The 27,685-nt window shown below is 43.1% G+C and overlaps 1 protein-coding gene across 1 annotated transcript in view; it reads right to left on the reverse strand.

The window, feature by feature from the left end:
• LOC117347455 (potassium voltage-gated channel subfamily H member 4-like) overlaps window positions 1–23,058 on the reverse strand; it is a 188,320-nt gene extending 165,262 nt beyond the window's left edge. Inside the window, exon 1 of the mRNA XM_033918434.1 lies at window positions 22,971–23,058. Coding sequence (XP_033774325.1) covers window positions 22,971–23,046 — 76 coding nt within the window. The 5' untranslated portion in view covers window positions 23,047–23,058. The remainder of the gene's footprint in view (window positions 1–22,970) is intronic.
• Window positions 23,059–27,685: the final 4,627 nt, after the last annotated feature.

Raw genomic sequence — 27,685 nt, forward strand, 5'->3', positions numbered from 1 at the left:
TCCTTATTGCGATGGTCCTTTACTGTGGTTTCCTTTCAGCAGTAACAGCAAGGAGTTCATTTATTTATATAGAGAATGTGGTTGAGACATGACAGCAAAGTACACATAGGGTTGTCATGAAGAAACTTCACACAGGCTTTCCTGCCGTACACGTGGCTACAAAGTGCTCGCTGACCTGCTGTAACCGACATTTTGAAAAAAGAAACTGGCCGGCAGGCCCATGGATGCAGAATCCTTCTGCTCCTGGATTTTGTTATTTGACTGAAGGCTTTAATAGTGAAATTCCTTCTAAACCCATAAATAAGTTCAATATAGCAAGATCATTTACTGTAACACAGGACATATTTTTTGCAGTTAATGCATGCCTATATCATGAAAATTCAGTGGCAAAAGTGTAAACTAGAAAAAAGAGCATGAGCACTAATTTACAGCTCAAGAAATACACAGGGCCACCTTAGCCTATGGACCAGGTGAGGCTCCGGCCCAGGGCGCCGCACACCCAGGGCGTGTTACCAGTTAAGCTAACCTGCGGCTTCCCTCCTCCCTATTCTGATGCTGCCTACTTGCCTCAGTAGGGTGCAGCCACGGTGCGCCCTCACCTGGAGTACTGCGTCCAGCACTGGTCGCCGTACATGAATAAGGACACGGTACTTCTCGAAAGGGTCCAGAAAAGAGCGACTAAGATGGTTAAGGGGCTGGAGGAGTTGCTGTACAGTGAGAGATTGGAGAAACTGGGCCTCTTCTCTCTTGAAAAGAGGAGACTGAGAGGGGTCATGATCGAAACATTCAAGATAATGAAGGGAATAGACTTAGTAGATAAAGACAGGTTGTTCACCCTCGCCAAGGTAGGGAGAACGAGAGGGCACTCTCTAAAGTTGAAAGGGGATAGATTCCGTACAAACGTAAGGAAGTTCTTCTTCACCCAGAGAGTGGTAGAAAACTGGAACGCTCTTCCGGAGGCTGTTATAGGGGAAAACACCCTCCAGGGATTCAAGACAAAGTTGGACAGGTTCCTGCTAAACTGGAACGTACGCAGGTGAGGCTGGACTAATTTAGAGCACTTGTCTTTGACCTAAGGGCTGCCACGTGAGCGACTGCTGGGCAGGATGGACCACTGGTTTGACCCAGCAGCGGCAATTCTTATATTCTTATATACCACTTATATCCTAAGTGGTTTACATTCAGGTTCTTTATCATATTTCCCTATCTGTCCCGATGGGCTCAAACTATCTAGTATATCTTGTGTACCTGGGGCAATGAGGGTATTAAGTGACTTGGCCAGGGTTACAAAGAGCAGTGAGGGATTTGAACCCACAACCTCAGGCTGCTGAGGCTGTAGTTCTAACCACTGCACCACACACTCCCCAGCTTCTTAGTCCAGCTGCCACAAGGAAAGAGGACCAGCATCAGTTAAGGGAAGTGCAGTACTTTCCTCTTCCCTCCTATGATGCTACTGCTTGACCCTGATGCTGGCTTATGAAGCCACATCCCGCCAGGACCAGGCAGTAGCAGGAGGAAGCAGGAAAGCGGCTGAGGGGTAGGGAATGGAACAGAGCAGGGCGGAGCATGGACCGAGGGGTGGGGCACAGTAATCTCTTGAGCCAATCCTGGAAACAGGTTTGGAAAATGTACCGCCGTATAGAAGATGCAGTGTGTGCCGGTAATTACAGACCCATCGTCTGTAATAGTTTCGAAACAATATGCTGCAAGTCCTGAAAACACACATTCAAACAGAGTTTCAAATTTTTTTGCAGAGCATTATAGAGGCAAGGCAGTTGTCCTTGTTGTACTCTTGAGGAAGGCGAGTCTACTGCTGACTCGCAAGTATTTTTCTGCAGCTGTCGCTCTCTGCATAGTCAGCTTCTAATGAGCCTGAAGCAAGTTTTCCAGCAGATCTAGCCCAGTTTCTACATCCCCAGTGCTTTTCTGTAGCAAGAAAAGGTGCCAGCACTGGTATGCAGCACCCTCTCTAAGGGGTAGGGTGAGCCCCTGCAATTGGTCACAGAGTCTATGAAAAGGCAGCTCTGCAAATATTAGACCAGAACATAAACACACCTCTTTGTTCAAAAACAGCAAAACAGAGTTACACAGAAACTACCCTGTTTCCCCGAAAATAAGCCGTATCCTGAAAATAAGCCCTAGCATGATTTTTAAAGATGCTTCTAATATAAGCCCTACCCCAAACATAAGCCCTAATTAAGACTGACCCCCGAACCCCCCTGAATGTCCCCGACACTCCACGACTCCATCCTTGACACTAGTGCTGCCTGATTTGCTGAAAAAAATCGGACTCGTCGATTCAGCAACCCCCACCCTTGCTGCTGTAGGAGGCCTCAGAGCAGAGGAATGCCAGTCTCAGGTGGGAGGGTCAGTGGGGTTCTGTTGCACAGGGGGATGGGAGGGAGGGAGGGAGGGATAGAACGATGCTGCATAAGGGGTAGGGTAGAAAGGAAAGAGGAAGAATTGGGGTGGAGGAGAGGAAGGGAGAGATGATTGTTGTACATGAAAAAGATAAGACATCCCCCAAAGTAAGCCCTAGTGCGTTTTTTGGACCCCAAATTAATAGGACACTGTCTTATTTTGGGGGGAAACACGGTACTTGCCCACAAAATGCCTAACCCTGATCATACTGTATATGCAGATAGGGAAGGAGCTACAGAAAAAATGGTCACTTATTAGAAATAGAATATGCAATCCAAAAAATGAACTGGAAGTCCCAAGAAACTGAACTCTGCCTATACTGTATAAAGTGTAACTCCAGAGAACTAGAACCAAAAATGCATTTCCTTTTTTACCCTGACTGCCCCCCCTGCGTTTACAAAGCTGCGTTAGGCTTTTGGAATTAGCTCCAATGCTCATAGAATTCCTATGTGTCAGAGCTAATGCTGGCAATAAAAAAGCCTAACGCGGCTTCATAAAAGGGGGGTGGAGGTGGGGGGTTTAATGTACAAGCTACAAAAATATCAGAGATGCACATTCAGCTTCCCAAAGCTGACATATACAAATCACTAAACCAAAATAAGACTGTTTTTCTACCTTTTATTATCTAGACCAGTGGTCCCCAACCCTGTCCTGGAGGACCACCAGGCCAATCAGGTTTTCAGGCTCGCCCTAATGAATATGCATGGAGCGGATTTGCATGCCTGTCACTTCCATTATATGCAAATCTCTCTCATGCATATTCATTAGGGCGAGCCTGAAAACCCGATTGGCCTGGTGGTCCTCCAGGACAGGGTTGGGGACCACTGATCTAGACAGTTCAGCCTCTTTAGCTTGTGACTCCCCCTCCCTCTCTCCCTCCCCCCCCCCTCATTTTGCTGAAACTGAACTGTATGTTAGGTGGCTACCGCTTGCATCACCACATTCTCCCATGGCTGAAGCACTGCTTCTCTTGGGGGGGTGCAGGGGTGCTCTATATTTATGTTGGTTTAAGATTTGATCTACCTGCATTTTACTGACCTAAGCAGTTTACAAAGTATCAAACTACAATGAAATTAGGTACTTGAGAAAAACGACCCTATCGTCCCGAATGCTCACAATTTAGCTAAAGTACCTGATAAACTAAAAATATGTAATAACATTTCCAAGATCAAAAATCAAAGAAATAGAAAGAATGAAAGAAGATAAAAAATTTAAAATAAAACAAATTTAAGAGATAGAAAAGTCTTTGAAGCGGCCTGATAGCAAATAGTCATATTTTAGGGCAGGTCTTAATACAACTCCCGGCACAGATCCGTCACTGGCAGAGCTTGAGAGCATCAATGAAATGAACATTTCTAAAACATATCCACTAAAACTGTTACATGAAATAAATCCAAATCAACACGAATCAGTACAAATGAATACAAATTAAAGCAGATGGCGGTCCCCATTCTATTATCCAATTCGGGAGAGCCATTTGAAAAAAATGTGCTTTTAAATGTCTCTTAAAATACGGAGATCGGGTCTTTCTTGTGGAGTTTGTGATAGACATTATTTTTTTCAATCAATGTGAGGATTTACCAATTTCGGTATCTTTGCTGCATAAATGGTGGTGGAATCTTCTCCCGAATCGCACATCCTTGTCACCTTCCATTCTGGGAGGGAGGGGGGAAGGGGAGGGGGGGATTAGGTTTCATTATATAAAATATTTGGAGGAATGAGTGTATTTAATAGAATATGTGAATTGAATTTTCAAAATGTTATGAAATCATTTTTAATGAATATCTATATGCAGTGGCGTAACAAGGGGGGGGGGGGTTCACGGTCCACCCTGGGTGCACACTCCAAGGGGGTGCACAGCTGGCCGGGTCTGGAACCTCCCACGCTGATATAAATGGCACCTCAGCGCGGCTGCCGTACTTATTCCAGAGCAGAGTCGGCAGCCGTGCAGGAAGGTCCCGCGATGACTGCATCTATCACCTCTGCTCCGGAAGAGGAACGTGACGTCAGAGGGGGGGGGTAGACCAGCAGCCGCAGTCATCACGGAACCTTGCTGCAACTCCCTGCGTCTGCTGGCCCACCCCTTCCGATGTCACTTACCTCTTCCGGAGCAGAGGCAGCAGAAGTAGTCATTGCGGGACCTTGCTGATTTGGATGGAGATAAAAAGGAGCATAGCAGGGTGGTGGAAGGAGAAAAAAGGGTCAAGGTGGTATGGAAAAGTATGGAGGGTGAGAAAGGGGGTCAGGGTGGTATGGAAGCGTGGTGGAGGTAGAGAAAGGGGGCAGAAGCTGATGGTATTGGTGTGCAGGGAAAGGGGAAAGAGACATAAGGGGGAAGGATACTGCATGGAATTGGGTTGGAGGGAAAGAAAGGGGGCAGATGCTGATGAAAGTGGGGGGAAGGGAGAGGAGAGAGTGAAATGCCAGACCATGGAGTTGTGGGAGAGAGATGAAAGTTGGGTGAAAGGAGAGGAGAGAGATGCCAGACCATTGGAGGAGGGAAGGGAAGAAGATGGATGCCAGAACAAATGGGAGTGAAGGGAGAGATGGAAGGGGGAGGCATAAAGTTTCTGGAAGGGGAATAGAAGGAGAGAAGATGCCATATAGAAGGGGCAGAGAGAGAATAGACAGTGGATGAAGGGAGTGACAAGATGAGGAAAGCAGAAACCAGCGAAAACAAGGTAGAAAATGTATTTATTTATTTTTTGCTTTAGGGGAGCTGCATTGCTGTTTCTGTGGTGTTGCACTGTATGCAGAGTCCAGCTTCTTGGTGCTTCAAGTTTAACCTTTGTCCACATATTTTTTTCTATCTCCCCATTTACAAAACTGTAGAGCATTTTTTAGCCATGGTGGTAACAGCTCTGATGCTCAGAATTCTTTGAGCATCTGAGAGCTGTTACCACCGTGGCTAAAAACCACATTACAGTTTTGTAAAGGGGGAGGGGTTAGTTTGTGATTACATATTCCATACTAGGCGAAGGTGTTTTCTGTGTGTTTGAAAGACATGGTTTTCTGTTAGGATTGACTGTGTAGGATTGATCTGTACTAGTCTGGCTTGTTTAGTTTTACAATGGGTGTATTGACGTACTGCTCACTGCAGTATGTAAGATGCTGCCTTTCCTAGGTACTCATGTGTGACATGTGGCTTGTTACTAAAAATCATGTTTTTCATACAGATTGGGGGGGGGGTCAAAAAATGATGGGCCCCAGGTGTCAAATATGCTAGGTACACTACTGTCTATATGTATTACATAAATGTTTATTTACTTTATTCCTTCAATAAAAATGTTAAAATATTTTTTAAAAAAATTTTAAGAGACATTTATATCTGCATAGCTTGGGCTCTTTCATTACTATTGAGGATTACGGTTCAATTTTAGCAAGCAATAGAAAAGATGTCGGTACTCGGCACCAACTTGTCCCACAAAAACAGCCCTGGTGATCTCTATTCAGCAGTGAATGAAGTTTGCACACAGGCTGCAAGCTCCCTTTCTGTGAGTTTTCCCAAGTTCATTCTGAACATAAGCAGTTTGAGTTGCACGGCGGTTTCGCTTCAATGTCATCTTTTCCCCCAGAGAATGATTATTATAACCAGAGGGCTCTTTGCTCCTAACAGGAGCTGCACTTCATTAAAATGCACCAGGAGAGAATGGGAAGCCAGTGAGTGCTCATTATATCAAGGAGCCTGGTGGATTATAATAAGCGTGTATCATAATTTGAGAGGGGAGTCTTGAATGGATGTGTTTCGGAACCCTGCCTTCTCATTCTCAGCACAAATATGACATAATTCCCAACTGGGCCCTGAAAGTTAGACAACCATGATAGAAAATGTCTGAGGGGTCTCCAAGCCACGAAAAAAGCATCTGTTCAGCTTCCTGCCTGTTACAAAAACCGCTGTCACCTGGGAAGGTGAATTTTATCACACATGGCTTTCACTCTGCTGTGGGAATCGTTCTCAGACAGGAAGTCCTCCTGATATAGGGTTACCCTATGGCTACAGAAAAAGGAGAGGACGGATTGAGACATCCGGGCTTAACTTCCTAGGAAAAAGGTAGAAGTAAAACCTGGATGCCTCAATCCATCCTCCTTTTTCCGGAGCCATAGGGTAACCCTATCCTAATACATATTGTCACTTTTGCTAGAAGAGAACGACGCTGACCTTTTATTCCTGGAATGTTAGAGATTGCCAATTGTCACTAGTCGGGACCGCCAACAGGTGGCAGCATGAACCCTGGCGTCCCCAAAGTCCCTCCTTAAGGGCCGAATCCAGTCTGGTTTTCAAGATTTCCCCAATGAATATGCATTGAAGACAGTGCATGCACATAGATCTCATGCATATTCATTGGGGAAATCCTGAAAACCCGACTGGATTCAGCCCTCAAGGAGGGACTTTGGGGACCCTTGCCCTACATGGTAATACAGTGCTCTGGTGTAATAATAAGAAACCAAAAGGCTTTCAGACCATTGCAGTAAGTTTAATCCACAAAAAAAAGGAAACAAAACTATTTTACTGGCTTTCACTCAACAAGCAAACAGTTCATAGTAGTCAGTTTGTAGTCCAACAAGCAAAACTCAAGCTCTGCCCCAGGTAAGTAGCCTCAAGTTCATAATCATGTCCTGGGCAGCTCCATACTGCTCCAAACAAAAAACAAACAAAAAAAATACCCAACAACAATTCCACTCCACGCTATGGAGACCTGGGCTTTAGGTTATCACAGTCCTGCTCTTCACACTTGCAGTTTAAACAACAAAAAAAAACTTCAGAGCAATGCAATTCAAAACTTTGCCTCACTAGGCCATAGCAACTCTCCAGTCCCTGGGAATTGGGAACAGAATTGCTGGGTTCGCTTTTAACAAGCACCCACAAAATTCCCTACCCGAGGTCTTCTGTGATCCCTCCCCCAAGTCTTAAAGTCACTGTCTTGCAATGCAGCAAACAGAAAAAAACACACCAGCTTCCTAGGAGCTCAGTCCCAGCTCAATTAGTGCTGTGCACAATTCCAGCACTGCTTCCAGCCCAGCCCCCACTGCTGTGCAACAAAAAATAAAACCAAACAACCCTTCTCAAACACAGTTCCTTGGTAGCTACTTCATTTGTCCATTGTCCCAACAAAAATATCCAAAAAAGAGCAAATTAAATCACTGGCAGGAAATTGCCAAACTCACTTCCATCGGTTCCAGGGACTCAGCTCCAGGCATTGCAAACTCTGCTATCTCCATACATTCCTCTGGGACTTCCAGCTCTGGAGTATTCAAAGCTTCAGGGCACTGCCACTCCACGGGTTCCTGGCCTGTGCCTTGCCTTTGCCTGGCCAGGAGAGTCCTGTCTGCCAGGTCTTCCTAAGCTGCCTGCTTCAGACTCTGAGAGCTGTTTTAAGTTAAAGCCACTCCCTAGCTTAGGTGGCTGGGGCACAGGTTTGACTGCTCTCTGGCTCCCTCTCAGTTCACTGGGGATATTACAGTTTGGGAACTGACTGAACTTTCTAAGGGAGCTTGCTTTCCTGACAGGCTCTGGTTCTAGAATAGGTTCTGGGTCAAAGTCAAGCTCATTCCCTTCAGGATAGGCAGCCCTGTCCTCTACAGCCTCTGAGACTCTACCTTCAACTGGTTTCCTGACTCTGGGAACTGGTTTAGCACCTGACTTAACCCTGACAGGTTCATCCCTAGGGATGGAAATGTCACACAATGCAGTAACTCATGTGCAGGGCTTCTTTAACCCTAGTGTAGACAAGATGCCTTCAAACCTCAACAACAAAAATACCTATGTACCTCTCCCTCTCTATATATAACCTCTGTACATACCCATGCAGATCTCCCTTATATATACCCTTGTATTTATGTCATAACATTTTTATTGAAGGAAGAAAGTAAATATACATTTATATAATACAAATATATATTCATTACAAATGATTTCACACATTTTGAAAATGCTAATCCATATATTCTATTAAATACTATCATTCCTCCAAATATTTTTATATGACAAACCCTAGTCCCCCCCCCCCTTCCATTTCCTCCCTCCTTCCTTCCCATTCCCCCCTCCCCCCCAGGATGGAAGGTGACAAAGACATCCAGGTTTTGGGATACAATGAAGGCATCAAAAGCTTCAATGTAATTCATTAAGAATCAAACTTCGTGCTCTAGGTAAAAGATTTTCCATTCCAGTTTCCTTCTGCCCCCCATGCAATGCAGTATCTCTTTACCACCCCCCCCCCCATACACACACAGAATACACATGATCCTGTGGGCTGCCGGCAGTGTTAGAAAGGAAAAGAGCTGCTTTGGTCAGCCCCAGAATTGTTCTCTCTTTCAGTGTTCTGCTTAGATGGACACAGGAAACTATGTCTCATGAGGCAGGAGATAAAGCCGAAACAGCTTGTTTTCAGTGCTGATGCTGCTGGCGGCCCATGAGAATGTTACAGGTGGGGGGGGGGGGCGGGGGGAACTGGACCCAAGCAAGAGGCAAGGCAAGAATGCAGAACCATGTTGGGAGGCAAGTGAGAAAGAAGGGAGACATGCATTTCCAGACCAGGGGAAGGGAGAAAAGCAGGGAAAGGAGTGGTCTGACAGAAAGGGCGGAACACTAGATGGAGGAGCTCAGATGAAGGGGTAAGGGATAGAGGATGGATGGAGAGTTGGAGTGCTGGAAAGAGGGGGGGGGGTTAAAAATAAGTCTATTAAGCAATTTAGTCATTCTTTCCCCTTCATATTGACGGAGCTCTGGAATAACTTGCCGTTCTCGTTAAAAAGCTTAGGCCCCTTATTTTCATTCAGGAAGGCTTTGAAGACAATTCCGTTCGCCAAGCACTTTGGAAATTACTTCTACCTCCCTTGTTTTAGTTCTTCTGTATTTTTCCTTTTCTTAATGTAACCGAGGCGAGCTCCAAACTAAGTTTTAGTTTAGTTCAGTTGAGTTTAGATGCTGGCCCTTGGGTAGGGTGGGGAGAGGGTGAAAGTGAGCAATTTATAACAGAAATTGAAGCGGGTGAATCGATGCTGTGAGTTGAGCTGCAGTGGAATATATGTTTTCCTGTCCTTTTAGAGTTTTTTTTAAGCTCTGTTTTTGTGTTTTTTTTCCAGCAAATCCCTGAAGAAGCGCACCAGCGAAACAGGGAACCCTGTTGGATTATGCTAGTGGTGATATTTAGTAGCTGCTATGCTCTGAGTTTGTCTCCTATGGAGTGATTTTCTCCTCCTTCCAAGCTCCAGGATCAAGTTCTTGTGTTTGCAATTTGATTGAGAAGACAACAATTTTCAGATAAGTGTTTTTTTGAAAATTTTTTGAGACTTAGAATTAAGACTGTTGAAATTCACTGTGAAATTGTGTCCTCAACTTTTTGGGAGTTTTTGACCGAGGATGTGTCTGCTGGCTGCAAGTGATATTTGCAACTAGCCTGTCTATATGGGTTGCTTTGATTTTCCCTATTAGACACTGAGGTCTTTTCTCCCTTAAGAGTAACACTTGGACTTGTTATCCTATACTCTTGAGGTTGTGCTATGTGGATATAGATTTATTTAACAGCCTCTCTTGGTTCTATTTATTTTTTGTAAAAATCAATAAAGACAGACGGGGGAAATAGGCAGAGACAAATTAACAAAACTGGACACAAGTAGGTAGACAGTGGCAGGAAGGGTTTACAATATCATAGGGAAAAACCAAACAGGAAAAAAAACAAAAAGAGAGTGAAATTTAAAAAAAAAAAAAAAAAAAAGGAAGAATGAAGAAAAAGAAAAGTCAACTATCAGGAACAAGTTTCAGACGCCATTTTACGTTTTAACATTTTTATTGAAGGAGTAAAGTAAATAAACATTTATGTAATACATATAGACATTCATTACAAATGATTTCATACATTTTGAAAATTCAATCCACAAATTCTATTTAAATGCAATCATTCTTCCAAATATTTTTTATGACAAACCTCAGCCCCCCCCCCCTTTCCCCATCTCCCCTCCCTCCTTCCCATTCCCCCCTCCCTCCCAGTTTGAAAGGTGACAAAGACAGCCAGGTCTAGGATACCATAAAGGCAATAAAAGCTTCAATGCAATTCATTAAGAATCAATCTTCGTGCTCTGAGTGAAAGTTTATGAATATAGGGGTCCCAAATTTTCATAAAGAGATGAGTTCGTCTAGGATAACGACGAACCTCCCAAACTTCAATTAAAAGTACACGATGTAATTGGTTCCTCCAATGCCAAAAACTAGGAGGTTCCGATCGCAACCAATATTGCAGAATTTATTTGTGACCCACCATACAAGCTTTCTGAAATAAAAGGCATCTTCCTTGACCATATACCCCACAGGCAGCTGCCTTACCAAATAGCACCCCCCTTGGAGATCCCACCACAGGACTATCCCAAATAAGATAGGATGGCAGACCAGAAAGACTTAATTAAAGGACATTGCCAAAAGGCATGAGATAACGTATTGAGATCTTTATCACATTTAAAACATTTTGGAGAATTTTCTAATCCCACATGAAAAGCTTGTATTCGTGAGAAATAGGCCCTATGTATCACTCTATATGTACATTCCTTCCATACAAAACCTGTAATAATTTTAGGTAAACGAAGAATTGCTTGACTAAAATCAATAAGTGATATCTGAATCCCTAACTCCTCACTCCAATTTTGTAATAGTTTTCAAACGCCACTTTAAAATAAGTTTTCAGTTGAGATTTAAATGGTTGAAGAGATTTTTCGGATCGCAAATATAACAGGAGAGCGTTCCAAAGTGTTGGGACCCATAACAGAGAAACTAGAGTTTCTGCTGATATCCAGAAACATCTGCCTGGACAGTAAATGCTGGTGAGAAGAATGAAGTTCCCTCTTGGATGAGGATGGAATTAAATGAGTAGACAGGAAGAAAGGAAGACCAGCAGACCGAATCCCTGGTATAGAATTTCCCTCATGATTTAAAACAGTCTCTCTCAAAAGGTATGCCACAGCACAGTGGTGTGCCACAAGAGATTCCAGAATATTACTTTTATTTTAAAAAATTCCCTTCATAAGTATGTATACTAGATTACATGACACATACGCAAGAGTCTGTCAATGTTATGAGTGTCTGTGTGTGTAAGGATAAAACCGCTCAAGACGAGCAGAATTCTTTGACGTGATTGGCCCTTGGAATTCAACAAACTTTTTTCTAACTTTTTCCATCCATCTAATCTAACCAATTTCTGTTTTTTTCCTACGGTTTTTACTTGTTATGTTTCATTTTTTAACGTACTGTAAACCGAGTCGAGCTCCTTAGGGAGTAGATTCGGTATATAAAATGAAGATTAGACTAGCTTAGATTAATGGCAAGTAATTTTATTTTTTATGCAATAGTTATGCTAACTTGAGCAACAAAGCAATCGAGGCTTTTTTTTTTTTTACCATTTGAATCTTCTTATCTTTGCGAACTTGGATTTTCAGCTCTGACAGAAATTAAATTGAAAAAGAGAGAACTGCAGATGGTGGATGACAAAATGCGTGTTTGTTTGTCAACTATCGAGCTGCATTTTGAATTAATTTGCACTCAAAAACAAGCACATCTATCACATTGATTATCAATTCTATTCTATCTACTTTAGTTTCCCATTGTTACAATTAGCCATACATAGCTTAAAGGATGTTAAATAAATAACTCTTGAATTTAAGTTTTTATTGGTTTTGCAATTTTATCATTTCAATTATAATGTGCCATGAAAAATATTTGCTCCGTTTAGTGTGCCAGAGCTAAAACAAAGTTTGAGCGACACTGATTTAGAAGGACATGGGGGTGAGGCACCACTGTAGCAATATACCCTCATTCGTGGTGCCCTGTGCAGCCACAAAGATCACACATTGCAAAAGTCAGCCTTGAGCTGAGTCAGGAGTTGAGCAGTAGAGCAGTACTAGGAGCGAGAAAGCAAGCCAGGGCTCAGTTAGCTGAGCCAAGAGAGAAATCAGACCAAGAAACACATATCTTTCCTGTCACCTCTTCTGGTTCCTGCTATGCTATTTCTTTGCCAATGCAGCATAATGAGCTCACTTGATCCATCCCTACTGTCTCCCATGGGATGTAACGGGGAAGGGGGAGGGAGGGGGTGAATGTTTCCACTTTTGTGAAAATTGGAAATGATATTCCTCTCCGCTTCTCTTTCAATTTGTCATTTGATTATCGGTCCTCTCCATTACAGAGTTGCCGGAGGAACAGGTTTGTAAAGAGATTTTTCAGATCTTGACATCACATAAGCCACAATTCCCTCCTGTTCCCTCATGTGTCCAGTAAAATAGCATGTTAATCCTGGAGACCTTAGAGCTGAAGGAGAAGGGTAAATACTATCCACTCCCCATCCCTGATACAGCCTCATTAGCACAGAAATCTTTGCTAAACTTAAACAATTTTTTAACTATTGTGTCTACAGTTTTTTGTCCTTGATCTCTGCTTTTTCTTGGTTGTTTCTTTATGTTTCTTCTGTGCCTTCATGTTTTTTATTTTCTGTGAATTCTTTTCCAGGTCTTCCTCTCATTTCTCTTTACTTAAACTTTTTGTCTCTCTTCAGGGGAAGATTCTCAAAACTTTAACATGGTTGCTAAACCGGTTCCAGACGGTTTAGTGTCCTTGTATTTTAGCGGTGGATTATCAAAATGGCTTACAATGGTCTTTTCCGAGCTTCCTAGAAGTCTCTGACTCTGACATGCAAATGTATTACAATGAGGTCATTAATATTTAAAGAAGCACTCCAGGCAATTCTCTATTATCGCCAGGTGATTTTCTATCCTTGCTGTCCTACATATGTGAGTAAAATTTTCCGGCAGGTCTGAGCTGTTGTAGCCTATCTGGTCAGTGCCTGAGCCCTGATTGGCTTAGGCATTGACAGGAAAGTAAGGCTTTACAGATCAGACCTGCCTAAAAATTTTGCTGCCACTAAGCAACCCCCTCCCCCCCCCCCCCACACATACATCCACCAACAGCAGGAGAGATGGCCACTCTGTCCCACTGCCATACAACCGCTGACACCCTTGCAGCAGTGGGAGAGATGCCCACTCCCTCCCACTACCATACAACAACCCCTGACACCCCCCTGGCAGTGGGAGAGATGACCACTCCCTCCCGCCCCTGCCATTGTACCCCCAATGACCCCCCCTATGCTTCCGACGATTCCTCCTGCCCCCACTACCTTGTTTACAAAGGCTGGATGGAGGGATGCCTATTCCCTCTGGCTAGCAGGCTCATCTCTTCAAAATAGTGGGCCTTACCTCCCTGGTGCATTCTGGGATGTGTCAGGGAGAGGCCTAAGGCTCTGATTGGCCCAAGTTGCTTAAGGCCTCTCCTATGGGAGGCTTCATATTAGCTTGATTTATTTGGACATAAGATTAATATTGCAGTGTTTGGGCTTTTTTTTGTGTACCAATATATGAAGTGTCATTCTCCAAAAAACAGAATATATCAACAGTTTGACTCTTGAAAAAGGCACTAAGGTGGCAAAACACAGGTTGCGTTGAGTCTGATGTTTGTTTTAGTGCCCTGAAGTCCCAGTTGAAGCATCTCTACTTTTGTTGATTGAATGTGATATTTTGTAGAGGTGTTTCTCCGTTTTTGTTTTTTAATTCAGTTGTTAAATACAGATGCAATATTTAGTTCTGCACCATCTTCAGTGGGCTATTGGAAGGTTGATCTTTCTCTACCAGTCTTTCTTATTTATCTACTCTTTTGCTAGTTCGCCCAATGTTTGTTTTACCGATTCAACTTAAAAAAACATGTTTGGTTTTCTTGTTCGGGCGCAGCTCTCACAAGATGAGTTCGTGGCACTCACAGTTTCATTCATTCACCCAACATTGTGCTTTATCTTCTCTATGGAGAAGTATGGTTTCCTTTAGTGGTACGCTTTTTATACCTTGATGAGATTGTTTTCATAATTCCGGTTATGTGCCCTTTTGTGAGCGATCTCCTGCACATCGTATAATTTTCCTTGTAGGTGGTCCACAATTTGTTTCGTTTTGCACATAGGTAATGCATATTTGCATAGATAATGCATATTTATGTACTTTGTTTGCAGTTCATAAATTTAATGGTCACATGTAAGGGAAAGGGATCGGGACTCGTAGACCATGCAACCGCATTCAAAGCAATTTACAACTATACAAGTACTTTTGTACTTGGGGCAGCTTCCAGCTCCTGCCTTTTGGTGTCAGGTGTGGCTCACTGGTTGAGCTGCTGCAGAGGTTGTGAGATCAAATCCCACTTCTGCTCCTTGTGATCCTGAGCAAGCCCCTTAATCTTTCAGTACCCACCGCTTTGAATGTCAGGTTTGAATGCCAAAGCCATCAAAAGGTGGTATACAAGTCCCCATTCCCCGCCCCTTCCCTTCCCCATTATAAAGTACTATATGTGATATAGAACCTGTTCTCTATCCTGCTATGCATCTCTACCAGATCCCACTCAGCAGAAATACACAGAGTACTTGAGTGGAGACTCTGTATCACTTTGCTGTACATTGTAATGCTGACACTGGAAGAAAGGATCTGGGAAAGGAGGGACTGCTGATAGGGGGTCATGACAAGAGATGGACCATGGAGACATGGACCACATAAATGCAAGGCAATATAGTACCATTAAGGTGCCTCTGTCCCTATTTCTTTTTTTCTTTTTTTTTAAATTCTTTATTCATTTTACATCTTACAACAAGTGTATCAGACAATATCATTTAAACTTATACAATATCACTTGATTAACTTTCATATACAACTTAAGTTATAATATTTAAACCCACCCCTCCATCCCCACTATTTCAAATGTGATTACATATATCTCATAACATATTATATAATCTTTTCCGTTTGCCTAAACGTTTAATAACAGATCTGAAATCCCTCCCCCCCTCACTTTACAATTGTACCAATATAGGGAAAAATGATATTCACTCATCAGAAAATTCTATTAATGGACCCCAAACCTCCTGAAATTTATTAAAATTTCCTTTTTGTGTAGCTAAAGTTCTTTCCATTTTAAATATATGACACAGAGAGGTCCACCAGAAACTGTAATTAAGTCTGCTCCAATTTTTCCAATTAAATGTAATTTGTTGAATGGCTACTCCTGTCATAATAAGTAATAACTTATTATTATTTGAAGAAATTTGACTTTTTTCCCTCATTGACATTCCAAATAATATAGTATCATATGATAAAGCCACAAGATTTTCTAGTAAACAGTTTATTTGGCTCCATATCGATTTCCACAAAGCCAAAATGAATGGACAATAGAATAATAAATGATCTAGAGCAGTGTTCTTCAACCACCGGTCCATGGACCAGTGCCGGTCCACAGAAATTTCCTACCGGTCCACAGGGCCAACACGTGCATCAGGCCCAAAACAGTGTTCTTCAACCGCCGGTCCACAGTGCAATCGATGCGGCGTTATCTTTGAGCCAGCTCCCTCTTCCTAACTGATTCAGTGCACAAAGCCATGGGCAGTAGCTCCTACGGGCATCCTGCGCCTGACGTTGCAACGTCAGAGGGAAGGCTTCCAGATGAGGCACGGGACATGCAAGGTGCAATTAGTACTATTATGGGGGCGGGGTCTGGGGTGGAGATTGGGTAGAGATGGGCGGGGTCTGGCCCACAACTTAGTCCAATGTTCTTCAATCGCCGGTCCACAGACCGATGCCGGTCCACAGAACAATTCTTTTATTTCTGCCGGTCCATAGGTGTAAAAAGGTTGAAAAACACTGATCTAGAGTCCCCGCCTCGAGATGACAATGCCAACATCATGGGTTGAACTTAAAATTGTTGATCAGGATAATAGTAGATCTGTATGGAGATTTGATAATACATTGCTTGCAGAACCAAAATTTTGTGAAGATTTTCAATTAAAAATGAACAAATATTTTCAATTTAATGATATAGAGGAAATCTCTATGGTCAAATTGTCCCCATTTCAAAAACCAGAGACAGAAGGTTGCAAACAAGAAGGAGCCAGGGACAGGAGTTTGAAATCGGGAATATCCGGTAAACGTACTCTTTCCCCGTCAGCCTCTCTTTCCCTTATAGCTCTTTACTGTCACCTCCAGCACTTCACAACAGCATTGGTCTGACCCGGCAGCGGCAATTCTTATGTTCTTCTTCTACCATTCCCTCATTCTCTTCTTTCAGTCTCCTTCACCCTTTCTCAACCCATCTATTGCTCTCCTCACAGCTGTCCCCATCCCCCAGCCTCTCTACCCCTTACATCTCCTTTCTGCCTCTTCCAGATCTTCACGAAATAATTTTTCCTCCTTCTAGTAACTCCTTTCAGTTCCCATCACCCCTTTCTAGTCTCATCTAATCTTCTCTCAGTACTTCTATCGCTTTTTTTCTTTTTTTTTTAACCTGTTAAATTTATTACTTTGGTAAAATATATAAAATATTAATAAAGTTATGTGAATTAGTGTTCTTTCCATTTCTCAGTGTCTCTCTGCTGTTCTCCTCCCCACTGGAAACTGTGGCTACAGCAGTTCCCTCCTCTCCCTGCAGCTCTTCAGCCAGACATAGGCGGCCAATAGGCTGAACAAGCTCCTCCTTCTTCCTGCAGCCCTCTGGTCAAAGCCAGCCAGCCAATCAGCTTCAAGAGGAGGCAGGAGCTTTAACTGGGATACAAAAGCGCTTCCTTTCTGCCTTTCCATACTAGTCTGCAGCATGGAGCATACTGCTCTAAATTTCAATGCAGTACAGCATAGAATATTTGGGGGAGGGGGGGAGCAGCACCCAGCACCCACAGAGCTGGTATCTATATCTGCATACATTACATCCTATGAACTTAGAAGGAAGCTATCTTTGGCACAATACAATTATTGAAAAGAGCACCAGCAGTTAATCTGACTCATGGCATGTGCAAAACGAACCCATTTGGAGAAATTACTCCATGAAAGTATCTTCAGTACAAATGCATGCCAAATCATTTAATAACAGGGGATAGCAGTAATGTCACAGCACCCAGGTAGCACAGCCACAGATGAAAGAGTATGGTTTGGACAGAATCTGTGGCCTTGCGACAATACCAGAGCCAGACATACCAGAGACGACTCAGAGTTCCCTAGGCAACCATTGTATTTTCGATTTGCTCAAAGCTCCACAACCTCTTTGCTGTTCCTGGCAACCCAACATCAAGAACGGAGGGCTACGTTGCCATGTGGCGACTGAGCCATAATTTATGAATCACCGGGTATCAACCCAGGAAGAAGGAGAGAAGGATGTACTTTGAAGAGGATATCTATGTAAATAATTACTTTCAATTAGGCTATGGTACAAGGCTTATCTTAATTAATTTATTTGTGGGTTGCAGGTGAAGATGACTGTAATTATGTGACCTTCCTGGCCGGTGAACCTTCAATTCACGAAGCTTTCTGGGCCAGGGCTTGAAGTTACATGAAAATACTTTAAAAATAACTAGGAGAAAATATTTGTTTTCATTCAACAAATAATTGTTGAATGTGGCCACTTTTCTTTTAGCAAGACAGTGGGAAGTACCGGCTTAGTCCGTAGCGTGCTAAACAAAATAAAATTTAGCAAAGCTTCAGTTTCAAGTGCTGCGTAACATTTGCTGTTCTGAAGAAGCCCTCAGTTAATCTACAGGGCGAAACGGAGATCTTCCTTCGAATCGGGTGTGGGCGCTAGTCGGCTCTCGATTTTGAGCTAAGTACCACACGTTCATAGCAGTACCAGTAGAAAAAATAACTGAATATTACTGTAAAGAGAGTACTTGAATCAAAGCACATTTACCACAAAACAAAACATAATGAAATAAGTGAGTAAATAAAATAAAATAAAAATCCAGGCTCACAGAGAAAATAAGATTATACTCGATGATGGCCCTGATAGTGTTTTAACAACTACGACTAGCTCTGGTAGTTAAACGTGAGCTCTTGAGAATTCTAGTCTTCGTCTCTGATAGTGAGCCGATAAGATTTCTTAGTTCTATTGTTGGCCTAGCACGGCGTTTGAGTAAGGTCACTATTATTTTAAATTGAGAGAGTATATTCAAGAAGGCAATACATACAAATCTATGTCCTGCCTATTCATGGTGGATATCCTGAAAACCTGACTGGTTGGAAGCCTCCAGGATAAGTTTGGGAACCACTGGTATAAGACCTTTTTTGCTTACGTGTGCCAAATGGTCCATCCAGTCTGCCCATCTGCAGCATCCACTATCTCCTTCTCTCCGTATTGGCTACGGCTCTTAACATTTGCATCTCCTCTTCCTATTGGCTAAGGCTCTTTACACCTGCATTGTGAGGTCATAGAGCTTTATGGTTATAGAAACATGATGGCAGATAAAAGCCAAATGATCCATCCAGTCTGCCCATCTGCAGCATCCACTATCTCCTTCTCTCCCTATTGGCTAAGGCTCTTAACATTTGTATCTCCTCTTCCTATTGGCTAAGGCTCTTTACACCTGCATTGTGAGGTCATAGAGCTTTATGGTTATAGAAACATGATGGCAGATAAAGGCCAAATGGTCCATCCAGTCTGCCCATCTGCAGCATCCACTATCTCTTCTCCCTAAGAGATCCCATGTGCTTATCCTACAATTTCTTGAACTCACAGTCTCTTTCTCTACCACCTCTACCGGGAAACTGTTCCAATCTACCACCCTTTCTGTAAAAAAGTATTTCCTTGGATCAATCCTGAGCCTATCACCTCTTAACTTCATCCTATGCCCTCTCATTCTAGAGCTTCCTTTCGCATGAAAGGGACTCGACGCATATGCATTTACGCCACGTAGGTATTTTAACATCTCTATCATATCTCCCCTCTCCCACCTTTCCTCCAAAGTATACAGATTGAGATCTTTAAGTCTGTCTCGATATGCTTTATCACAAAGACCACACACCATTTTAGAAGCCTTCCTCTAGACCGAGTCCATCCTGTTTATATCTTTTTGAAGGTACGGCCTTCAGAACTGTACACAATATTCTAAATGAGGTTTCACCAGTCTTATACAGGGGCATCAATACCTCCTTTCCCCTGTTGGCCATACCTCTCCCTATGCATTCTAGCATCCTTCTAGCTTTTGCCGTCCTTTTCAACCTGTTTGGCCAGCCATATGTACATGCATTTTGAATATGTAAATGAAGAGTTTACTATCACTTTCACAAGTAACTATGTATTATTCTGTAAGGGGGGGGGGGGGTGTAAGCAGCATTGGGATAGATCAGGGGTAGGCAAACTTTTTGATTAGTGGGCCACAATGGGTTCTTAAATTTGATAGAGAGGCTGGACCTTTTTAAATCCCTCCTCAGTATCTTTTTAAAACACCCCCTGCCTCATTGAACGTTTTAAAAACACCCCACCCACCCCCGCCCTGTTGTACCTTTTTAAATCCCCCTTATAGCCTGGTGATCCAACGTGTATCCTTCCCTCCCTCATGCAGCAGAACCCTTGCCTAACTTCCATCCTTCCTTCCCTCCCTTCCTCCCTCCCAGCCCTTGTGCAGCAGAACCCTTGAGCACCCACCCCTCCCACGCAGCTGAACCCCCACTGACCCTCCATCCTTCCCTCCCATTTGAACCCCGCTGACCGCGAGCCCTCCAGAGCAGCGTTGTGCCGGCAGCTAAACAGGCTGCTTTGCAGCCTTTTCTCATTGGGGCCTTCCGTGTGCCGCATTACTGATGACATCATCAGTGATGCAGCAGAGGGAATTCCCCAATGAGAGAAGGACGCGACTTATTGGTAACAAAGTTCAGTCATTTTTTTCCGATCGCTAAAACCCCTAGGTTTTTTTTTTGCATAGCCAAGCGTTGTTAGTGTATCAATCATTTGGCTACTTTGCATGGGGTTTTAGCTAATTTGTATGGCCAGATCGGAAAATGGGCGATCGAGGAGAAAAACACAAGGCGAGCCGTTTTGTGAGTCGGGTTGGTAAAGCAATCGTTACTACAGCTGTGAAAACAGGTTTAGCGACAATCGCTGACATTAGTGCATCTTCTAGCCCTAATGAATATGCATGGGGTAGATTTGCATGTCTGTCACCTCCATTATATGCAAATCTCTCTTAAGCATATTCATTAGGGCTATCCCAAAAACCCGACTGGCTGGTGGTCCTCCAGGACAGGGTTGTGAACCACTGTTCTAGCCCTTAGTGTGTAAATTGCCAGGGAGGGGTGGGGGGAGGGCATTCACATGGCTGGAGCAAGGACAGAGCTGCTGCATGTATGTGTTGCTTACAGAAAATACTGTGATTTACATGCATTCTGCCACATTTACTGCCCACAAGTGTTTCATGGTTTCTCCAGCTTTGTCAAACCATTGCAGTGCATGTGCATCTAAATATGAATGCTGACCTTTGATCTGTCCTACCGCCATATGTATATATGGTGCAGGCTCGGTAGGTCTTACATTTGCCCTATGCTAACCATTATCCATGCCTGGCCTCCAGTAATCCTTTTTTCAGACATTTACAGGGAAATTCAATAAAGGGTGCCTAAAATTAGGCACCAAAATTAATTGGCAAAATACCCTTAATAGGCTGAACAATTGGAAGACTAAAAGTGGCATTTTTAGTCTCAGCATAGGGAGGGAGAAGTATTAGGGTCCGTCAGAGCTAAAGTGTCTTGGAGGTCTGTCAGAGCCATGACCTATGCTGAGTCTAAAAGTGGCAAAACTGTACTAGGTCACAAGCTGCTAAAGTAGCCTAGAGGTTAGGGCAATTGTCTTGGGCCCTGTCAATCTGGGTTCAAGACCGGCTTGAACCAAACCAAGATATATTTTCTTGCCGCAGCTCTGGGGTAAAACGCAGCCCTCCCTTAGCTAAAGTGTTTCCTCAAATTAATTATTATTAATAAAAGACTGTCGGCACAGATCCGTGGGGGTCAGAAACAGCAACAGATGCAGCGGTGGCATAAGGGGCTAAAACGCGGACCTGCACACATGAACTATGAAACCTCAGCTGTCAATAAATTCAGGTTTTTAAGGACCTGCGGTTGAGATCCGCGTTTTACCCCTTCCCTACATTGACTAGTAATCAGGTCCTCTTCAGTTTTTTTTCTCTATCTGCCCCAGCAGGTTCACAATTTGATATCTGCAGAGGAAAGACGGCATATCACATAAAAATGGCCGTAAAGCACCTGAGATCTGAGCATTGACCCATCAAATTACATTCCTTTGAGTCTTGTAGCAAAACATTAAAAAAAAAAAAAAAAAACCCAACCCAGAAGGAAAAAGGTTTCCAAAAGTGGAGGAAACATTTCCGGAGAGGTTCTGCACCCAAGGGGGATTTCCTGTTTTCCAGACCAGTGCTGGAAACAAAACAGCAGAGAATACATAACCTAGCCCATCTATCTACCCTCTTTGTGTTCTGACTGAAGACCTCAGTTGATACCTGGTTTTCTCTTTACTTCTTTTCAGCTAAGTCTGCAAGGCTTTCTATTAGAGCTACAGCCTCGGCACCCTGAGGTTATGGGTTCAAATCCTGCACTGTTCCTTGTGACGTTGCCCCAGGTACCTTAGATAGAGTGAGAACACACCGGGACAGTTAGGGAAAACTACTCAAGTACCTGAATAATTTGTAATCCGCATAGAATTGTAGAATATGCGGAATATAAAGGATAAATTAAACGAAGAGAGTAATATTCCTGCATCGGAAGGCCATTTCATAAATCCACCAGCCCTCCCGTGAAGAAATGCCGTATTTTCTGATATTCTCCTGAGTCTGTTCCTCTTTCACGCTCATATTATGCCCGCTTGCTCTGGACAGCATTTCCAGTGAGACCGGCTTGTTTCTTGTGTCTCTGAGGGGGTTTGAGTGTCTTAGCAAAATGCTTCTCGCACAGCGATCGCGCCAAGCAAAGCCCGTCCATGACCTTGGCTGACCTCGCCGCGCGTCTCGGCTCCCTTCTCCCTTGCGCTCCATGTTTAAAAAAAGAGGTGCGAAAACTCTTTAGCAGAGCCCGCTCGGTGCAAAGGCAAGAAAAGCAGCCTAGCACAGTTGAACCAGCTGCAAATCCCCCCCCGGGGGCTCTTGACAACAGTATAATGAATCCCAGGATGAAAGCAGAGCCCCGAACAAAACAAGCAGCTCTCCCTTTGCATCGGAGTGGTGAAAGGCAGGCAGGAAGGAAACGCCGGCAACTTTTACCATTAAAAATATTCCACACCAATGCAAAGAGTCACTATATATTATCGACATAATGTAATATAGCAGGCAGACCCGTGCCTATCCAGGTTTCTTGCCTTGTACTTTATATACTAAACTCAATAAAAAAAAATTATGAACTAAAACCAAAAAATCTTCCAAATGCTTTTTGTCCTTTTTCTGCAGCACAAAAGTTGTCTTCCCCCCGATCGGTCACTTGCAAGTGCCAGGGACAGCAATTAAAACGTGCAAAAGACGTTTTTCTTCCTCTTATTTTTGGCCAGGTGCCATCTGTCATCCTAGAACTTGACAAATTACAGGCAGAACCCACCCCCATAACCCCCTTAAATCCCCCATGATGTCTCTTTTCATAAACCAAACCCAAGATATAGGCTCTGTTTTTAAAAAGGGCTGGAGAGGGGGGTTGAATGCAATTGAAAGTGGTCCCTAGAGTTAAATACTTACGTGTCCCATCGAATCTGGTGGCAATGGTGTCGAGGAAGGTGTTCTGAGGTGCCAGCAGCCCTTTCATCACAGGCATGGTGCATCCACTTCAAGGAGGCTCTGTCCTGAGCAACTAAACCATTAGGGCATCAAAATATCCCCGGAGGAGGTGGGACCGGACTATAGGCAGCTGGGGGGCCGACATGCCAGGCTTTTCCGTGCTGCTCAGGCGGGATTTCTTCCCACTGCTCCGGGCTTCTTTCCACTTAATGAATGCAAACAGAGGAGAGCTTTTGTATTTTCTGCTCAGCGTGTGCATGCTGCTTCTCTCAGGGCTCCTTTCTATTGATGGTAACTATGTGATCAGGTGCATCTTTGCTACCTCTCAACTGTGTCTCCCAGACCCTTCTCCCTCCCTCTTTCCTTTTTGGGATCGCTCCGATGATATGTCTGCAGCCTCCTCCTGCTTCCTCTCTTGTTCTTTCTCTCACTTTTTCCCCCTCTTCTCTCGTTCCCTCCCACCCCCTGCCTGCATGCCTACTGTGATCTCTGGCGATGCTCCTTTCCAGTGCCTGATCCCGCCCTCTTTCTCTTTCCCTCCCCTCCACATGTCTCTCTCTCCCTCCCTCTCCCTCACCTGTTCTATCCTATTGCTCTCCATCAGCTGCGATCTGCATTTTGCTTATGATGAAAAAGGCTCCTCAAGTAACGACTAAGATATAACAGGAGTTTATTTCCTTCACATGCTCACCCCACAAATTTTGAGCAAGCTGAGTCATTACAGTATAATTTTCCCTATTTTGTTGCTTTGCTCTTTAAATTCATTTTGAGTCTTTTGCAATTTTATTTATTGAAGTGTTTTTTCTTACTTTACATGCATTACACTTCTCCCTCCGCATTCGCTGTGATAGGGGATTAACAGACCCGCGAATACAGAAAAACCGCAAATAACTTTTTCATATGTTTTTTGCCGTTTTCGATTACAAACCATCGCGAATAGGGTGAAACCGCGAATAACGTGGTGGGAGACCTGGCCTGTTCCTGAAGGAGAGGCCAAACACGGTGAAGAAAATGCTGAGAATCGGCGATTTCTCTATGCAAGCTGATGTAATGCAAGCTAAAAACCATGAATAATCGAAACCGTGATTGCTGAAACCACCAGGGAGGGAGAAGTGTATTTGCTATTAATGTGCAGTGTGTGCTATTTTTATAGTATTTCATATACAGTGTTCCCCCGGTCGTTCGCGGTCGGCGGTTCGCGGTCCCGGTCATTCGCGGTATTTTCCAACCATGAACCACCGACAAGGAGAGGACAGCGGGAGAGGCAGGAGAAAGCGGCCGGAGCGCTGCGAGTGCAGGAAATCACTCGAAGTACGCTCAGACAGCCTCTTCCTGCGCTAAGTCGGACGTTATCCAATCAGGAGCTGCTTTGACACACAGCTCCTGATTGGATAAGGCCCGACTTAGTGCAGGAAGAGGTGGTCGGAGCGTACCGTGAGTGATTTCCTGCACTCACGGCGCTCTGGCTGCTCTCCTGCTGCCCTCTCCCGCTGCCCTCTTCAGGCTTCCCCATGAAAAATCATATTCGTTGTTTTTCGAGATTCACGGGGGTTCCTGGAATGGAACCCCCTGCGAATATCGGGGGAGTACTGTACTGCTCTTCTTCTTCAGCTAGATTTTAGTAGTGCCTTTGATCTAGTACATCATGAAATATAATTGAGTTGTTTAGACACAGTAGGACTTTCAGGAAGGGTCTGGAACTGGTTTCAAGGTTTCTTGAAGAAAAGATCTTATCAAGTGATTTGTGACGGTAACTATTCTCATTCATAGAGCAACCCATCTGGTGTGCCCCAAGGTTTTCCACTATGGCCTACCTTATTCAACATCTACATTTCCCCTTTAGGACATTTATTACAGAGTTTAAATGTAAAATTTTATATATACGCAGAGGACATTTCTATTTTAATTCCTCTAAATAATTTTACCACTGAAATTTTAAACCAGATATCTTTTATTATGACTCAGATAGAATAGTGGACAATTAATTTCAATCCGAAACTCAATACGGAAAAGACCAAACTTTTCTTGGCTAGTCCCAATGACAAAATAACAAACTCATGGCTTCATCTTAATGGTCATGACTGCTCGATTATTAAATCTATCAAAATTCTGGGAGTCACACTAGACCAACATTTAACACTAGTAGAACACACAAACTTATTGGTACAAAAATGCTTTTTTACATTATGGAAATTAAGAACCATAAAAAATATTTTGATCCTTTATCGTTCAGACCATTGGTGCAGGCATTAGTTTTATCTATTTTAGACTATTGTAACATCATCTATTTAGGAGCACCCAAAAAAATTCTAAGGAAATTAAAGATAATTCAGAATACAGCTGCTCGATTGATTTTTGGTTTAAAAAAGAACGACCATATTAGTCCATATTATTGTTTATTTCATTGGCTGCCTTAGGAGGCAAGAGTATTATTCAAATTTTCCTGTATCTGCTTTAAGCTGATATCGGGATTGTCTCCAGCTTACCTTTCTCCTCATTTTGTGTTGCATAGACCTTCCAGAGAAACTAGAAACTTCTACTTATTTGTTTATCCAAAAATTAATGGGTGTAGATATAACACTTTCTTAGATAGAACCCTAGCATTTCAAGCTAGTAGGCAACAGTCTTGGTTAGGTAAATGCATTCAGCAAGCTATGTTATCCTATTGCAGTTTTCAGAAATTAATTAAGACCTTCTTCTTCTGACTGTGCATTCAATATTTCTTTACTTTCTTTCCAATATTAGAATTGATGTTGGGTGGGGGAGGTTGGTTGGCCCGGTGCTTCAGTGTCCTCTTTATGGCGGCGGCCTGTTCCCCGATGACGGCGGCAGTGGCGGCTTGTTCCCTGATGGTGGCGGTGGCTTATGGGAGACAGAAAGACAGACAGGGAGACAGACAGAAAGGGGGCATGGAGAGAGAAAGACAGGGAGACAGAAAGAAAGAAAGGAGGCCTGGAGAGAGAAAGAAAGACAGACAGAAAGAAAGAAGGGGGCAGGGAGACAGAAAGGGGAGGGGGCAGGGAGAGGAAGAAAATGTTAGGGGAGGGAATGAGGTCTGGAGGAGAGGAAGCATACAGGAGGCTGAAAGAAGTGAAGAAATATTGAATGCACAGTCAGAAGAAGAAAGTGCAACCAGAGACTCATGAAATCACCAGACAACAAAGATAGGAAAAATGATTTTATTTTCAATTTAGTGATCAAAATGTATCCATTTTGAGAATTTATATCTGCTGTCTATATTTTACACTTTGGCCCCCTTTTACTAAACCACAATAGCGGTTTTTAGCGCAGGGAGCCTATGAGCATCGAGAGCAGTGCAGGGCATTCAGTGCAGCTCCCTGCGCTAAAAACCGCTATCGCGGTTTAGTAAAATGGGAGGGGGTATATTTGTCTATTTTTGAATAGTTGTTACTGAGGTGACATTGCATAAAGTCAGCTGCCTTGACCTCTTTGAAAAACCGTGGAATATAAATGATAATTAACATTATCTCTGCGTACAGTGTGCTTTGTGTTTTTTTGTAAATTTTATTGTTGGTAGATCATTTTGACTTGGTCATTTTAAAAGTAGCTCACAAGCCCCAAAAGTGTGGACACCCCTGGTCTAGAACTTTTGGTTATGGCGGTATAAAAGAATAGTTATTATTATTATTATACAATCAGAAGAGTTTATGTAATAATCCAGAGTTACAAAGCATAACATTCAAACACACAAATCAATATCATTAAAACTTCAAAACAGTATCAAAATAAAATGACACTAACAACAGAACAATATCCTAAAATAATACCCATATACTACATACCTGATAATAACCTTCTTAGAGCCATTTGGAAATTATGGGTCCCTTTGGTAGTGATTCTTCCATGGCAAATGTACCAAAGCCCATATGAATTGAATGGACTTCGGTGCATTTGCCGGAGAGGGATCGCTACCACGGGCTTTGTAAAAGAAGCCCTATGGGTGCTAAAAACAAAATGAAATAAAACAAATTTTGTTGTATTTCATTTTAAAATTACAAATCACTTGTTCACGCTTTCCAAAAATACTAGGACTAGGGGGCATGCGATGAAGCTACTAAGTAATAGATTTAAGACAAACCGGAGAAAATATTTCTTCACACAATGTGTAATTAAACTCTGGAATTCGTTCCTGAGAGAATGTGGTGAAATCAGTTAGCATAGCAGGGTTTAAAAAAGGTATAGATAATTTCCTAAAAGGGAAGTCCTTAGGCCATTATTGAGATAAGCAACATAAAATCAGTTTTATTACTTGGGATCTAGCTAGGTACTTGGGACCTGGGTTGGCCACTGCTGGAAACAGGACACTGGGCTTGATGGACCTTTGGTCTGTCCCAGTATAGCAATTCTTATGTTCTTATGTGAGCCAAGAATAGGATAATGAAGCCATTATGACATCACTGATGAGTTTGGCTCTTAGGCGCTGGTGGAATGAGGCATTATGACATCACAATCTCAGCTCTGGAATGTTGCTACTATTTGGGTTTCTGCCAGGTACTTGGGACCTGGGTTGGCCACTGCTGGAAATAGGACACTGGGCTTGATGGACCTTTGGTCTGTCCCAGTATAGCAATTCTTATGTTCTTATGTGAGCCAAGAATAGGATAATGAAGCCATTATGACATCACTGGTGAGGTTGGCTCTTAGGCGCTGGTGGA

This window comes from Geotrypetes seraphini, chromosome 13 (genome assembly GCF_902459505.1).
Source record: "Geotrypetes seraphini chromosome 13, aGeoSer1.1, whole genome shotgun sequence".
NCBI classification, from domain to species: domain Eukaryota; kingdom Metazoa; phylum Chordata; class Amphibia; order Gymnophiona; family Dermophiidae; genus Geotrypetes; species Geotrypetes seraphini.